At 39.3% G+C, this 17,622-nt stretch overlaps 2 protein-coding genes across 2 annotated transcripts; one reads left to right on the forward strand and one right to left on the reverse strand.

Annotated features, from left to right (window-relative positions):
• Positions 1–1,105: 1,105 nt before the first annotated feature.
• Positions 1,106–7,501, forward strand: dapp1 (dual adaptor of phosphotyrosine and 3-phosphoinositides; the record flags this gene model as incomplete). The annotated part of the gene is made up of 9 exons (XM_084438917.1): positions 1,106–1,186; positions 2,208–2,330; positions 2,450–2,583; positions 2,807–2,937; positions 3,043–3,090; positions 3,366–3,428; positions 4,349–4,434; positions 6,369–6,456; positions 7,478–7,501. The coding sequence occupies exons 1-9, from the start codon at positions 1,128–1,130 to the stop codon at positions 7,499–7,501; spliced, it is 756 nt and encodes a 251-aa protein (XP_084295043.1). The 5' UTR covers positions 1,106–1,127.
• Positions 7,502–7,511: 10 nt separating this feature from the next.
• Positions 7,512–11,261, reverse strand: lamtor3 (late endosomal/lysosomal adaptor, MAPK and MTOR activator 3). The gene is made up of 7 exons (XM_084437878.1): positions 11,156–11,261; positions 10,855–10,897; positions 10,573–10,607; positions 10,312–10,370; positions 9,883–10,016; positions 9,519–9,582; positions 7,512–9,166 (listed from the first exon to the last, which is right to left on the reverse strand). Exons 2-7 carry the CDS (start codon positions 10,861–10,863, stop codon positions 9,093–9,095), a joined length of 375 nt encoding a protein of 124 aa, XP_084294004.1. The 5' UTR covers positions 10,864–10,897; positions 11,156–11,261; the 3' UTR covers positions 7,512–9,092.
• Between the last annotated feature and the right edge of the window lie 6,361 nt (positions 11,262–17,622).

Here is a 17,622-nt window from a genome sequence, read left to right on the forward strand (position 1 = left end):
AATTTCCCTACAGCTGAATTAGTCTTTGGCTTTTGTCTTCTCAGAGGACAGTTCAGTTTCTTAAGACATTCTCCAACCTCCAATGTGATGATCTTATACATTTCATACCACCGCTTATGCAATGGAAAAGATTGAAAGTTTGAAACCAAATAAATCAAGAAATCAACTTGCATTGAGGTTGTGATAAGTATATCTGGGTCTGCACAGTTTTCACAAATTTTGACCTGGATGCCTCAGTATTTTGCCTGGTAACATGAATGTTATATTCGTAAAATGTTACTTGAAATCTACTGCATTTTCTACATGCCAGCGCATGTCCAGCACAAACATGGCAGTGTCAGTTTATACATTGACAATAGTGACGTTTCAAAAGGTTTTGGTGCAATCTTAGTCATGGTAGAGATACAATCAGTTTATAAGGCTTTTAGGCTTTGCCTTTATTACATGCTTGTACTGTATCATTTACATTGCTATAAATGTCTTGGCAAAACAGCCCTTGTTGTAATTGATTTCACATGTAGCCTATTTCTAGATGTTTAGATAATTATGAATATCACACTGAATCAAGTAGACCTGTCACACAGGTACTGTGTCTTTTAACCATTTTCACTCCAGGCCTACTCCATCTTGTGACTCTTTGTAGAGTTGTTTAAGTGGAAGACATGATGCAAAGATTTTGGTAACAGCACCTTGATTCGCATTGTGTGAAACAGCCACACTCAGGTAGCACTTCATTAGCTCTGTTTACTATCATAGCTTTACGGCCTGTTGTAGTGGCAGCCCAATTCATAAAGCCCGTGAGCTCAAAGCTGACATCTCATGGACAGACGGTGTTTAAAACTCCCCTCCGACTTCATGCGGGTGGAAATAAATTGTCGGAATAGCCTATGTTGTTCAAGCAGAAATCGCAGGTTATTGCCTAGTAGCCTACACCGAGTTCCAGCGCGTATTCAGCATTTCCTAGTTGAGCATGTGATGTACTGTACAGCTGTATGCGTGTCTTTCAACTTCTCTCTTTCGATTGGGGAAACTCTTGCTACATCTGTCGGTCCTCATCGTCCTATTGCCAAAAGTATTGAATGCTTTGGTGTGCGCAGGTGGGCCTGCTATAATTAGGCTATGTTAACATGAGCCTCTATAGCGATACAAGTACTGAGGACATGAACGACGAGTTGGAGACATTGGGGTAAGAAGACTTGGCCAAAATTGTGTCATAGGAGAACGTCAATTTGGTTGTTATAGGCTGGTATTAAAAAGAGAGCGCGATTTTGTAGGCGAAAGCACAAAATCGTTTGGCTACAGGCACACTTTCTTTTCGGACAAGACAATATGCTTTTGAAAAATAGCCTAAGGGGTTGCAAAAATGAACTAATTACTAATAATGGTATTTCTGTAACAAGCACTAGGCTACATAGTTTGAAATAATATATTATTGTACAGTGATCATGTACACCATGCAAGGTCGGCTTAATATGAGGTTCAGTAACCAAACCTAAAGTGTATCACCTAACAAATGCCTCCATGATTATCTGGCAGATGGACCCTAAATAGAAATCTCACCAATTACATTATCTATATGAAACATATTGTACTTTTAGTACACTTTTAGTTAGCAATGGCTGAGATCTCAACAATGCAAATATTCTTGACTTTCACATCCCTGTCCCAGTGTCTATGCCTTGCACCTTGCAGCATGCTTAGTTGGGTTAAAGGAGTACTTTGGTATTGAGCGTCTTAAGCCCTGTTATAAGGTTATTTACAATCATATACAACAGTCCATATAAAAATTTTGAGACTTTGCACTCTTGAGATATTAGTCCTCCGTGTTAGAGATATTAGTGCTAGAGAACCATCAGAGATGCACAGTACTTAGCTGTGACATGAGCAATGAGCACTAATATCTAAAGAGTGCAAATCTGGCAAAATGTTCATAGCCTATGGTCTGTTGTATATGATCATAAATAAGCTTATAACAGGCCTTATGATGCTCGATACCAAACTACTCCTTTAAAACAAAAATGCTTTGAGTGAACCCAAAGTGACCTTAACATAATACATGAACATGTCCTTAAGGAACCATTGGTCCTTATCTTTTTACACAAACTATATTTAGCAGAAGATTGTAGTTTCAGGAAGAAATGCTGCTCTTTGAGACAGTTGGATCTGTGCCTAGAAAACAAGTTCTACATGTCTGTCATATCTCTTAGGTGGTACCACTCTGGTCTGTCCCGCCACACTGCTGAGGCTCTTCTCCTGTCCAATGGGACAGATGGAAGCTACCTTATACGAAACAGCAATAACGGTCCTGGTTGTTTCGCCCTTTCTGTCAGGTTGTTACCTGCACCTTTCTCCACCCAGTATCAAGCCCTCCCTCCCATTTCATCCCTCAGCATACTCCACCCAAATATCTGTGTGACCTGCAAGTGATTCTGATCCTGTTAATTTACAGGGCTAAAGATTCAGTTAAACATTTCCATGTGACAAGAACAAGCAGTGGTTATGCCTTTGGCTTCAATGAGTTTCCATCTCTCCAAGACTTTGTCAAACATTTTGCCAATCAGCCACTGCTGGGCAGTGATACAGGTTAAGTTGAGCTCACCCTCTCACATTTGAAATTATTTTACCTTGCAACACTATCTTCAAAACATTCCTGTCCTTTAGGCTATGCATTGTATTTTAATTTAGGGACTGCTACCATTGATACTAAACCTTACAGACGTTATTAATTATCTTATCTGTTTTATCTATCAACAGTATTGTTTATAATACTACACCTTTTCCCTGAACCTCTCTGTCTCTCTCATAGGTACACTCATAGTTCTTAAAGTTCCATATCCACTGAGAGTGGAAGAGCCACCCATCTATGAGTCTGTGCGTGTGCATACCGCCATGCGAACTGGGCGAACAGAGAGCGACCTAGTGGCAAATGCTCCATCGGTATGACTGCATGTTTATGAATAGAATGTGAAATGTATTGAAATCTACAAGAGTGCATGGTGAAAAGTTTAACTTTTTCCTAATGGAATGGGAATTTTTTTGTAGCTTGGCACAAAGGAAGGATATCTGGTGAAGCAAGGCGCAGTCATAAAGGTGAGTACATAACTGGACGGAATTTTCGTTCCCTATATAGTCCACTATTTATTACCCACAATTCACCTTGATTTGCAGGGAACAGTGCATGTACCCTACATTTTCTCCATTCCCTAGGTAGTTAATGTTGACATTCCCTAGGTAGACATGTTGAACCCTATATAGGGAATAGGGAGTGAGGGAACGAGGGAGCAATTCCGAACACAGCTATAGAAAACATATTTGATTGTTACTGTAGGAGCATTTTGTTCCTAAATGTTATTTCTTTCCCACAGAATTGGAAACAGAGATGGTTCACATTAAACAGATGTGAACTTAAATACTTCAAAGAAAAGATGGTGAGTCTTGCCACATTGATAGAGATAATGGCCTATAGTCTGACTTTCACCTTTCCTCCTGATCCTCCACTCTTGCCGTCTTACAAAATATATGTGATTTTTAAATGTTTCTTCATGGTGCAAATGTAAACATATATTAAACTCATATAATATGCTCATAAACTGAACTTTTATACTTTGGGGGGATTCTATATAGTGTGTTGATTTACTTTATGTAGGTGGAGCCAGATCGAGCGATGACACGTTGGAAGGCTGTGCTCAAACGTTGTGGAACCACATTGGGGTCTCCCCATAGACTAATGCAAAATAGCCTCTTTTTTATTTTTCCGACATTGCCTATGATTGCTTTTCTGGGGATTTCATAATCTTTCTGATATATTTGAGGTATCACTGATGACATATTACTGTATGCCTACTGACAAGCTGTTTGTACATGCTTGTCAGCTAGCTTTCAGTGGTGCAGACAAGGTGTCTTGAAATGATCATGCAGTTGCATAATAAAATCAATCAGAACAAATGTCAGAATATGGAATACAATGTTATTCCCATACATTTTGGCATGGCCTTCCAACACGTCGGCGTGGCAGTCGATCTCTTGTCGAGTCTTACTGTACAGCGCCTCTGAACTGGAGAGCACACAAGTGTCTACTTCTGTCAAGGATTTCACTCTACCGCTGCAGAGCCAATAGCGAAAATAACTATTATGCTGGGCGGATGACTGCATGCGTCAATAAAAAAATCACACCCAGGTGGTGAAGTACTGTATATAGAAGCGGCTGCACAACTTAAAAAGGCTAAAGGCTTAAATTAGCAGGGGTTTTGATTATTTTTCTATAAAATCTTCAAGGCAATACATTTCTGTATAAAATGTTTAATAACAGAACACAGCTCTCTTTCTCTCATTGGCTGCCCTCCCATAGCTAGACAAGCCTATACGCACCCTGGATTTGAGAGCCTGCTCTGCGGTCCAGTTTGACTACTCACAAGACAGAGTGAACTGTTTCTGGTGAGTGTCTAGCACGGGTAAAAACTCTAGTTCCTACTCATATTTTCAAAGTGGGGAGATGACACCCTTGTGTAGGCTTATCAAATGGCAGTTCTCAAAATGGAAAGTATGCCTACAGGTTTAAGCAAGTAAACCTTGCTGGGTCATGTAGCTCTTAAGGCAGGATCTCCTTTTTCTGTAGGGTGTAGGTAGTAGGTAGTTTGACCCCCATGACAGGATTCTAGGCAGGTCTGCTTTTTGATGATAGCTAGAAAATGGAATAGAGGGATTGCGTTCCTGTTAAAAAGTGCCATAGTACTCAAGGAAGCAACAGAGAGAACAATATTTCTATTTCATGTTGTTCCTTACAGCTTATTGTTTTAATGGCAACTAAATACATTACTAGTAAAACAATGGGTTGGAAAATATTTATTTTCCAAGAAAATAAGTGATCTGCATGTGGGCTCGGAGAATATGGAAGACATCAACAAATTAATGCAACAATCTAACCAATTATATACTCCAAAATATAAATACTCAAGACCACAATGTAATTGAGCAAGGAGAGAATGCAAGCTAATTCATTAGCTGTAGTAAAATATTCAGTGTTCATAAAATACAATGAATAAAATGCATTGAATAAAATGCATCCTTCTATGTAGCTGAATAGTAAAACATATGTCAAACTAAACCAAAACCATTTCTTAAAACCAGCTAACATACAACTAAGGATTCAAAGGATACTTGAATGGCATTTAAAAGCAACCTTTACAGAAACTTGATTTCTTTCAAATAAACACAATTTCATACATCATCTTTATGAGTTCCATTACTCAGGTCTCCTAAGTGAGAGGGAGAGAGAAGTACTCCCCCACCCACACCTCTGTCAGAACTTACATGCAAATTATTGCAATGGGTTATTGTTCACATTGAGTGATTACGATTCATCATCATCCTCTGATTAAGCCTACAACTGTAATAGTTTCCTTGATGTAATATGTAAATAAATAGTTCCCTCTTACAGTATCTATGTACTCAATCACAGAATAGGACAGAACAAAATGCACAGCTAAACTTCATCAGTATTAATTTATTTTACACTGACCCCTGTGTTCAGTTAGACTGTTTCCATGTACTGTATTCTACACTACTTGTGCACTTTTCATTTTACACTGCCAACAACAGTGCTAATTTTTTAGGCATGTCTGTTGGTTTCAGTTCCTCTGGGAGAGAAAAGGAAAACATATGTGAACAGTGGTTAAGAAAAGGGAAGTGCCACCAGAGAGATTAAAGAAAGAGAAGCCCTACCCTTCCCGGAGCTGGATTTATTGCGTAATTTACGTTATGGGACAGTATTTAAATCATGTTTCGTTATTATTTCCAATGACCATACCTTGATGTTGTTAGCACTAATCTAGCCTAATGAAAACGTACAGCATGTTGTGCCTTACTCTGGTTGGTTAAAACCCCTTTTGGAATCAAACAGAACATATCAGGCAAACCAACCAGACCCCATAGAGGAATGCTTAACTGTCTTTTTGAGAGGAATGCTCTGCTGAACCAGACCTGTGGGAGCATGGCCATGTACCATATCGGTCAGCCAGACTACCGCTTATATACACACTTTCACTTCCATCTACACTCTCTTGTATCCACTTGTTTTAACAGAGCATAGTAGGCTGGTGTTAGCTCAGTTAAATGGAGGTTAGATTAAATTAATTCCCTTACAGGTTTCCAGGATGAACATCCGTTTTGTTATGTATGCCCATGACTTCAACTAAATAATTATAATTGCCTTCATTTAATTTGAACATAAATAAGGAATCCTATTCTAATCTCACAAGAGACAGCTGTTGTGATCTGAAATGGATGGTACAATATAAGGGCTCATGATATTCAATGTGTTGAAGTTTAAAGGTTGGTTTAAATTCAGTACTAACAAACTGTTTCCTTAGTTTAGTGTTCCCTGAGAGGACATTTTATTTGTGTGCCAAGACTGGTGTGGAGGCTGATGAGTGGATCAAAATATTACAATGGAAACTGGTGAGTGGGATTCTCTTATAAGTTACTTTTAATGTCTATACTGTAGATGAAAACCGAAGGACTTTGACTGGCTACTATTGTGGTGGCAAAAAAAAAGATGCTAAGAGAACACAGACCTCCGCCCATGAATGCATTTCATGGCTTCGTGTGCCAAAATTGAATGGGTTCTAAATTGGCCCTTGCTACACCCCTCCACCGAGTGTCATGAAAAGCGGTCTGGTAGTTTTTCTGTAATCCTAGTCCAGTAAATGAATGGAGGTGAATGGCCGGCCCCGTCATGTTTGGGCGGTACGTGGACCCGCCCCGTGATTCGGATCCACTCCAGAATTTATGGGTTGTGAGTTGACCCATGCCATACCCCTCCACTGGGGTACCGGGTGAAAATCATGAAAATCAGTCTGGTAGTTTTCCCATAATCTTGGTCTAAAAAATGAATGGAGGTGAATGGCCAGCCATGTTTGAGTGGCTCGTAGACCCGCTCTGTGATTCGGATCTGCTCCACCCTTCCACCAAGTTTCATGAAAATCGGTCAAGTAGTTTATGCGTAATCCTGCTAACAAGCAAACTAACTAACAAACCAAGAAACAGCTCGTGGACCTAGCCCGTGATTCGGATCTCCTCCAAAATTGAATGGGTTCTAAATTGGCCCATGCTATACCCCTCCACTGAGTTGTATGAAAATCAGTCTGGTAGTTTTTACATAATCCTGGTCCAAATAATGAATGGTGGTGAATGGTCGGCCTTGTTAGGGCAGCTCGTGGACCCGCCCCAAGATTTGGACCTGCTCCAAAATTTAATTGGATCTAAATTGGCCCCTACTACACCTTTACACCGAGTTTCAAGAAAATCGGCCTGGTGGTTTTTGTGTAATCTTGCTAACACACAAACAAACAAGCCACCAAAAAGATTACGCTGCGCTGTCGCTGGGGCAGAGGTAAATATGCAAAGCATATAACAGATGGTGGCTGAATTTGAGCCAGAGCAAAAAGAGTCTGACAAATTGTTTTTCGTTTGTTTTCAGTCACAGATTAGAAAAGGACAATGACAATGCAGTGGTGACAGTGAAAAGTGATGGTACATGAAGAGAAGGCAAGCTCTGGCTGTAAATGTGAGCTGTATGGTATTAAGCAGCATACTCCTGTGATGCAAGACCACACCAGAGTTCTGAAGACCATTACTTCACTTGGAACTATTTACCACACACTATCTATTTGTTTCACTTGGCTAGCAATTTAACATAAGAAATGCCTGATATCCTCTATTAACTGTGCATGTGGCATGTGGCTTTAATCAAGATCGATCTCTGAACCCCCCCATGCAATGAAAACAAAGGTGCCCTACTAGTTTAACACGCCCCCCTTGCCAAATACACTGTCTTCAGGCAGATAACAAGACAGTGTTTATACACCATTTTTATTCAACAGTTACTCAATAAAACCTTAACACCTGTACATGAAACTGGTAACCATATTGTTGCTAAATCGTGGTTCTTCATTATTGGGGCTCCCAAAAAGATTACAGCACTGCAACAAGAATTGCAGGAATCTGGATTAAGACACAGACTATTAGTTCAAGTTTCTGGAGGACATGTCTGACTCTGAGGCTTCCGAGACTGGCAGCCCCAAGCAAGACTTTGTAAATGACGCTTCTTCTCGTGCATTCTCTTGTATATGTATTTATGTAAACACCTTTGTTTTTGTATTATCTTGTACATGTTTCGATAAATGCTTGTATGTTTTTCATCTTCTTGTGTACATACTGTACTGTAGCATTATGTAAATGCCCCTTTATTGTTTCTTCCAACCTCTTGTGTTATAGCGCTGTCATTTTTTACGTGCGAAGGATCAACATTTTTAATAGACTCCTCTTTCACATGAAGTTGAATAAACAGAATTATGGTTAATAGAGGAAATGTGGCATATGTAGTTCCTACATGTGCAGAGTGACCATGCAGCAGAATGCTGGTAGAACTGGATTTGTCAGAGCTGCATGAGTTCCTCCATGAATTTCCTGTTTCTTAACTGATTGTGCTCTCTCCATTGATAGTAAGTTGACTGTTAAATCTACAATAAGTACTGTAGGATCTGAAGCATTCTACATTGCTATGATAAATCGAGAGGGATCAGTCAATGAGGACCACTGTGAAAACCCTGTTTTTCTAGCCTGTTTGGCTCTGCTACAGCAACTTCTACAATTCAGCAGTTCTGCAGCCTTATTTGGGAGTGTGGGTGTACCCAAACTGATCCAAGCAGGCTCCAGGCATTGAATACGGTGAATTTTCCCTCACAGCATAAGTTACATGTTATCACTTTAAGTGCTGGCATCTTTCATTCATTTGGCTTACTTCAATCAGTCTCATGATATTGTCATTTCTTTCTGTGATGCAATTTTATTTAAATGATTTAAATTAGGTACAGAAATTAGGCACGCCATTTATTACAAAAAGAAGCTAGGGTTACATTCAAATATTAGAAAATGGGGAATATCCAAACATAATTTTAATACCAAACATGTCTTTCAGCAAAAGGAGTATTTCCGTGTCTGTTGTGTATGAGAGATTTATTTTCAAGCATATTAGTCATAGTCTGATCCAGTCTTGTGATTCTGCGATGGTTGATTACCATGGTGACATGCACTTAAGCAACCTCCACTACCTGCCTCAGCTCCTCGATCAGTGGCACAAGCTCCTTCTCCAGGCTGATGATCAAACCTGCAATGTTTAGGATAACCCTTCAAAGTACTGTTTTTGTGTGACAATCACTGTCAAGCCTTCACAGAATGGCATATCCAGGTTATTTTCTGTACACTAAAATGAAGTTTAAGTAACTACTGCACATTAAGAAAAACATTTGAATGATGAATGTCATCCATATGGTGAGTATGATAAAAGCAATGCAAATGTATGATAAACGATCAGCCATCACCTATCCCTTCCTCGCAAACCAACCTTAGTCCGACTACCTGCTCATAACTTGTTCTCAAGTTGATCCTGGTATCCATGTATACTGGCCTGGTAATACATTTGAGTGTTTTGTGTCAGAGTTTGACAAGTAGGCTCTCACCTGTGTTGGCACTACTGCTTGCAATGAAACTGATGACCAGTGGTAGTCGATTGAACTGCACAATCTGTAAAAGGGAGAGATGATCAAACAGGGGGACTGATAAGATGGAGTTAAAGGGGATGCGATGAACTCTAACATAGTAGAATAGAATAGAAAGTGTATTTGCCATGTGTAACAGGTACTGTACAGGTATATTGGAATTATTGTCATTGCTTGTCCTTACAGTATCTTATCAGTACAAAGCAGTTCCTCATACCAGTCCTAGGTGCGCAGCAAGACATTTAAAGGTTCCCAAACTGTAAACTTCTCAAACATAGCTTAATTATAAAAGTGCGTAATAATCTGAGCCCAAGATTTAGCTCACCTGGTATGTGTTGTAGTAGCAGATAATGCTCTTGTTTTTTGAGAGGCCTAGCTTACTGCCCTGATCAGTGGCCAAGGCAAATGTGGACAGGAAGCCTGGCCGAAGAGCATACTCTGGCGCGTTGTCATTTGCAACTACAAGGGAGACAAATGGGTCACACTGGGCATGCCACTTTTTAATAATTTAAACACGCATCTGAAAAAAGTGGATCAAAACATCATAGCTAACCCTGACCCTTTTTGTCAACTCCAGTCCTTAAATTGTTCACCTGCTCCACCACAATTCAAACAAATGGTCTGAGGGACCGTTTCATTGATGATTCAGATGAGTTTTAAAGTAGGGGGTCAAAATGTGAAATGTGCAAAATGGGAATAAAGCTGATTAATACAACAAATTGATCAGAGATATATGCGCAGAGATAGTGTTTACCTTTGAGTATTGGGACACCATCCCGGTCTGTCACTACTATTGCATGAAGTCCTTCAACACTGATGATGAGACCACAAAATGTTTTTTTCGCAAATGTACCCATGTTCAATTTCCAATGTATACTACACTGTAGTCAGCTAGCTAATTGTTTAGGTGAGTACACGATGAGCTAGTGAGATGAGAAATGGTAGTATAGCACTATATTCTATCTCACGTCAACCGTTATTACTGCTTGCACTAGCTATCGTGCTTGCTACAAACCTTGGTAACTGTTTGTACAGGTATCTCTTCAAATCCTGCAACACAATATAGATATGCAAAATATCAAGCACAAGTTAATAGAGTTGATTTACTCAGTCAAGCTAGCAACTTAGCCTACCCTATAGCTATGCCAGCTACAGTAGCTAACTAGCTTGCCTTAACGTAGCCTAACGTTATTAGCTACAATGTGTTGCTAATTCAAATAGAATTAGCACTACTGTAGTGTCAACTGATTAAACTGTCACTAGTGCTAGAATAACATTTAACGTTCAGGCTACTTACATCAGCCATTGTGGCAATGTTTGGGTTTCTTCAACGCTTGAAACTGAGAAAGAAAAAGGGGATTAATAACGTTAACCTGTACAATCTAGTAAATTATACAGCTACACAATATGTCATGTAGCTAAACAGATAGGCATGTATACTATTGTGCTAGCCAACTGTGCTAACGTTAGCTAGCTTTATTAGCTTGCTAAGGTAGCCAACACTAGCCAGCTTATGTTGGCTTGTTATACAACACAGATGTCAGAAACACATTGACCAGAACATTGTTCAAAACCTGAAAACATTAATGTGACATTACCTTGTTTTAGCAAGCTACTGTAGAGGAAAATGCAGTTGTCAGCTACGTTTGGTGCTCAGAACATACACAAGCAAAAGTCACATGACTTACGCTTGAGGCTGGTGAGTCTCCAATACATCCATGGTCTCCAGTAGGCTAATGATTTTCAAAATAAAATCCCGCAAATGTCATTGTCATTCAAGTAATTTGGCGTCAAACTCTGGACAGTAAAACAGCACGTGGTAATGATTTAAGTACTTTATGGGAGATAATCTATTGAGGAACTATGTAAGAGGGCCATATATAGCTTACTGCATCACCAACAGAAGTTGTCGACAAACGTGTACGTGTTAATCCCCCCAAAAAGTAGTGGATTGAGTCAGAATGGGTCAACGTAGGTAGATCAACCCAAAACCTTATAGCCCTAATACTACCAGTTGACTTATTACTTCATAGGTCTGAGGTGCTAGCTACCATTTTCAGCCACGTATCTCACTAATATGTAGGCATATGCACTCATAGAGTAATAGGCTAATACATGTTCATTTAGGTGCATACATCCTATTTTACTTGGTTTAATTTACTCACTTGATCACCAACAAATAAAACTTAACAGTGCTTTTAGAACTATTACATTATCAGGTCAACTTATTATATTTACAGTATGTGAAAAAAATGAATTGCTTATTGGCTCAGTAATATTATTACATTTTTTGTTTTTGTTTTGTTAGGCCTATTCTATATTAGTTGCTACAAGGTGTTATAGAACCAGGTGTGTGAAGTGATGTCCAATCATAACAGTTTCAAAAATGATTGGGTCCAATGAGGTTGAGTGATGTGGAACACAAACTGTGCACATCACGTGGGACGTGATCTACAATTCTCAGGGTTCCTTTCTGGCTTGTGAGCACCAAACGTAGGTTAGAATGATAAAAAAAAAAGGTTAGATTAATACAATTAAAAAAAGAGTTTAGAATGATAAAAGGGGTTAGAATGATGCAATTGCAAAGTTATGTGTAGTGACTTTTAAGAGATTTGTGGCAGGTGAATGAAGTAGCTATAGCTCCAATTTACCCTCTCTTGAACCAGTACTTGAACCGTCACCTGGCTAATGCACTCTGAGGTCTGCAAAATGCAAACTGGCTTAGTTCCTCACCAACTCTTGTATTTATTGCCTCACATACATACAGTACTTAATCTGCACAGAAGAGGGCACCATTGGTTTAATCTAAGACAGCAGAAGATGGTTTGAAAAGGGGGTGCAAGTGGAAATCTGGTCTGGGACCCCTTAGACATTACAGATTTCAAGGTTACTAACAATATAGCAAAGTAGGGGCCCAGAAAAGTTGCTAGCAGACAGGGCTGCATGTGAACTGTACAGCAGATATAGAACTAATATTGGATGTGAGAAATCACTCTTTGATTAATGGAAAGAACCAAATGTGTTTAATTATAACAGAATAAAAAGGCACTGCTGAAGAAAAGCTAATTCAGCTTGAACACATGAATTTTTCAGAAGGACAGGCCCGGTTCTAGACTCTTTTTTTTTTCACAGGGTAGGCAGCCAGAGATGTCCAGTAAATTGGACGACTTAATTTTATTCAAGTCATTACAATTCCTCAATAACTTATTCTGTAGCTGCTAATTGAACTCTCATTGCATCCTGTGTTTTTTCCTCATGGCTGCCGGCCCATACATTTGAGCACCATAGACAGTCCACGTTCAGTTACATTTCGTTTCCCCCTACAGATGATCAGATATTAATAGTTATTTTGAACACTGTGCAATATACTTAAAAGAAAGTCATTTGAAACAACATTGTATTTTCTCCTCCTTTTGATAAAGTGGGCATGACTCCCCCCCAGCCTCATCCATTTGTCTGTGGAGAAATGGATTAGCTAAAATACCCAAATTCTCACCACAATAATCAAGCTATCCAAACTTTAATAAAAACAGTCATCAAAAGAGGAAGAAATTAAATTAGTGACAGCAGTCACAGTTTACGGATCTCTTAAACATTCAGAGGAAGAAAAGGAACCACCTTTTCACACAACGTCCATGATACATTGGGGTCTGGACATGCTCTGACTCTCAGTAACTGACATTTAGCAGATACCTGCTTTACCAATGAGGGTGGGGGAGAAGACATGTTGACAGAACACATTTGTCTGATATTATCAATGAATAACGTCTGAGGCCTAGGCCAATCAGTCAGCTGTTTCCAGTTCCCTGGTGGTGCCCAGCCTGACAGGGTGGGTTCCTTTGGGAATAAGTACAATCCCATGTTTCTTCTCTGCTTTCCTTTCTCTTTGAGGTGAAAGGCTGAGTGACCGCCATCCTGCTTGACTCTGAGTTCCATCACAAAGACTGGGATACTAATGAGGGGTAGAACTAGGAGCTCTGGTGTGCTGGTTTGTAAAATGTCACTGCTAAGGGGTGGAAAGGAAGCAATTTTTCATTTCTGTGGGTGGAGGTGAAATAACCTATGGTATTGTCTTGCCCATTTGTGTCCAAATGGAATGAAATGATCTATTCAATAACTCATTAGAATAGCAACCAAAGCATAAACAATGTTTCAGCAAGGTTCCACTCCTAGTGTCAACATGTTGCAGCAACAGTAAACTAAAATGAAAACTACAATAAAAAAAAAACTCAACTGGACACTTTTCAAGACATTTAATGGATAAAAGAGAGGCATTAGCTTTCTGTCTAGAAGCTATAAGTCACCTACTGTACCACATTTGTGTGTATGAGGGAGAGAAACAACATGTGTGGCTAAAAAACACAACATGCGTTGACTGAAAAAGTAGAGACATTTGAAGGAGAGTGGCACATTCTTTCTCAAGTGGACAGGGCAAAGAGTGTGTTTACTTTAGAGTGAAAATACCCCCTGGTGAGTGCATGTGTGGGAGAGAGCGAGCATCTGAATTTGACAGGGAAAAAAAGGGGAGAACCGAAGGACAGTCCAACGATCGCGACTTAAATGAGTGCCGACAGGCGAGTAGGGGCCCAGTCTCTTTCTTCTCCGGACTGTTTGGATTGGTTAAACCAAACAAATCCCTCTGGCCAAGCAGTAGGCTCTAGAGTAGAGCTCCCTGGGCCCTCCTGAACTCTCCTGCTACTTTACAGTAAACTCTTCCAGATGATTTATGAGCGCTCTCTTCACAGACTCACTCTTTTAGCTCCTGCTCGCCCCCTTTTTACCAGAGTGCAGGAACTGACTGCACTTCATAGAATGAAACAGACGCCTACCACTAACCTACAACTAAGACTTGATACCAAATACCGGTAGTCATGGTAAAGCAACCTGTAAGCTGTCATAAACCGTCATAGTAATGGATGCTAAAGGTCAGGGTTGAGGTGAATTCCATTTCACTCACTGCACACTTCTTTTTATGGCAGGAAAACAATTTTATGCCAGGGAAGAAATAACACCATGACACCACACTTTCAGGAAAGAAATGTTTTGCACATACAGTACCCATATCTTACAAAGAACTTTCCTATGGATGAGTGAGAACAAATGAATATAATGCCTTGTTTTGTATGCATTATATTATTTCTCTATTTAATTGCATAATGTCTCCATTAAATGCATAACACTACTATCAATAAATGTGCATTTGAGCTTAAAACTACACCACTATACCATGTCAGGGGGAAGCAGTAGATGTGGTATTTCACATACTAGACGCACTGACCCAAATACATATCACTCAGCAATTACTCCGCGTTAAATCTTGTCTTAGTAATCATTACAAATCGCAATGGCACAATAAACCACAGCTATATGACAGCATAAAATAATTTGTTACAGACTTGGGGGAAAAGTTGAAAAGTTCAGTGTGGTCTATGCAACTGTGTATGGTGCTGGAACTCAAGGACACTCCAGGCCAAGCAAAATAGCCAGGCTGTTTTCCTTCAGCTTGTGGTAGGCTTGGCTTTTATCCAGACGGTGTTAGGAAAGACGCTGAAAGACAGAGATAAATAATTGGCACATTCATCCCAGTGAAAATGGAAACTGTTGGGAGCACATTATGCTCAGTGTAGGCTGAATAATCAACACTGTGGTTCCTAAAGTGTGAGTGTGACATTCCTGTTCACTCTGAGACTCATTTGATTGTATTTGTGTGTTGGTAGTGAAAGTAGTTGCATTAAAGTGATCTCTGGTATCTGTGGTGGTTATTAGAAAGTCATGCAAGTACTGTATGCCAGATGCAATCATTCCAGTCCTACCCATTCCATAAAGATTTTCATCACCCATCACAATAACTTGTGCAGACTGCACGTTCATATCTGAAACAATTATGTCTAGCCTCAAATCATTTGATTTCGGAGCAGGGCCATGTTGCAGGGGAGCAGTCTCTCAAGCGTAGGTCTCTTGGTGGTTATCATAGCCAGACCAAATGCCTTGAATAGCACGTCATTAGTAAGTTTGACCCGGCATGTCACAATAAGTGCAGTACTACAGGAATGCAACGGAAAGGCTCTGGATGTTATGAGCTCTTCTAGTTGAGTATGTTTGTCCTTGGAGACCAACAGACTGTCGATAGCACACAATACTATGTTGACACCTTACAGTATTATGTACAATTATGTCTTTGGTCAGAATACAAACAGAAAAGGGACCAATAATGGACGTTGTTACTTATGTACCTGATCTGATACAAAATCCCATACAAAAGGCACTTTCAACTGAGAAGAGTCTTACACTTTATTTGTTCACCATTGGCTTATTTTCACAACATAGTTGCACTCATGCATCTGCATACAGTATTTCTCATGGTACCTGTATTGTATTCAAAAATAAAATCTTATGAAGCTCAATCTACTCTCTAAGAAGCTGTTGTTTTTTTGGTGTGAGACTGATAACGATTTTCTCATGGTCAATTGCATGAACACAAACTGTCCATCTGAGGCCCATGATTGTGGGTTTAAATTCTGCACTTTGATGTATGTTGCAGCCTGTTCTGAATGGTGGATATTGACTTGATTTAGAAATGTAGAAAAGAAATTTAGAGAAGAAATGGTTGCATCACATCACAATAGGGAAGTGAAACCTGTTTTGTCAGTTTCTGAAAAGGTAGTTTAAATAGTAATCCTATTTATATTGTCATTGTATATATATTGTAATTTTATAACAGTTAAACTATAATAAAACATACATCAGAAAATCATCCATACTTATTTGATAAAGTATGACATTTATTAAATGTTTTAATTTTACCCCATACCCCACTTTTGTTTATCAACAACTCAGGCGCAGATTACCAACATTAATACAGAGAAGATCTGGATATAACATTAGGCTGTGGTAATTGAATTTAGGTTAAGAACCTGAGATAAGACTTTCAAAATCAGTAGATGCCATTGTGTTAGGTGATCATACTGTAGGCCTATAGTAGCTAGTCTACTGTACACCACCAGATAGTTGCTATTGTTGCACAGCTCTCAATTCTTCTCAAGTAGTCTACAGAATTTCACCTTATTCAAGAAGTAAATACTATTCTCTCCTTCTTCCCTTTATGAATCTCTCATAAATATGCTTGAGATCCACATCCCCCTGCTCAAGAACTGGGACCAGGTTCAGCTGATTTGTCCCATCCTGAGGTCTTGCAAACCAGAGGACCAACCGAGTCTAAGGGGTGCAGAGTATAAGAATTACCTTGGTCCAAACTCAATAGGATCCAACCTAGGAAAGTAGCCTAGTGGAACTGCAACGTGGAGGTGTTTATTTACCGCATATGTTATGATTGCCAATGGCCGGACCACACTGTTAACAAAATGAGCGCTGCATACAAGGAGGTTCATCATGCGAGGTAATCTCCTCTGGCACTGTTTCAGCAGGCTTTAGGCTACAACAAAGAATAGCCCTAGGGATAGAAAAAAAACATTATGAAATGCTTCTCTTAGGAAATCTAATGACTTAGGTAAGCCTTCTTGATACTCATTCTGCATCTATTTATATTGTCAATATAGATACATGGGACAGCATGCATGCATCTAATGTATTTTAGCCAGCCCCAGGTTGTGGCCAGTTGAAATTCTACCAGTTAACGTTGAATCCTGGATAATTGAGTATAGACTAAATAGAAAATTATAGTGAAGCCTGATCACACTTCTATTTTCATTATGTGCCACATTAAAGGGATAGTTCAGAATTTGACATGGAGCCTCATTTACAATTTAACCATTATGTTGTTAATTGATTGATATTGATTTTCAGCTGCTTCTATTCTGCCCTTCTTATGGGCATACACATGTTGCTAATGCTGCCCCAATGCAATGGTACCAGGAAAACATCCACTACCAAACTAAACAAACTAAACAAATAAAAGGACAGTCTGTCTGGGTTAATTTGAGTGTTTATAACATTTTCTTTTGTTTTTTTAAGTCAAACTATCGTTGAATATTTTACTTTGAGGGGACCTATTTTCTCTATGAAAACGATGTGACCTTTATTTAGAAATTCCTTGAAAGAGAGCTAC

This window comes from Borostomias antarcticus (assembly GCF_949987555.1).
Source record: "Borostomias antarcticus genome assembly, chromosome: 5".
NCBI lineage: Eukaryota > Metazoa > Chordata > Actinopteri > Stomiiformes > Stomiidae > Borostomias > Borostomias antarcticus.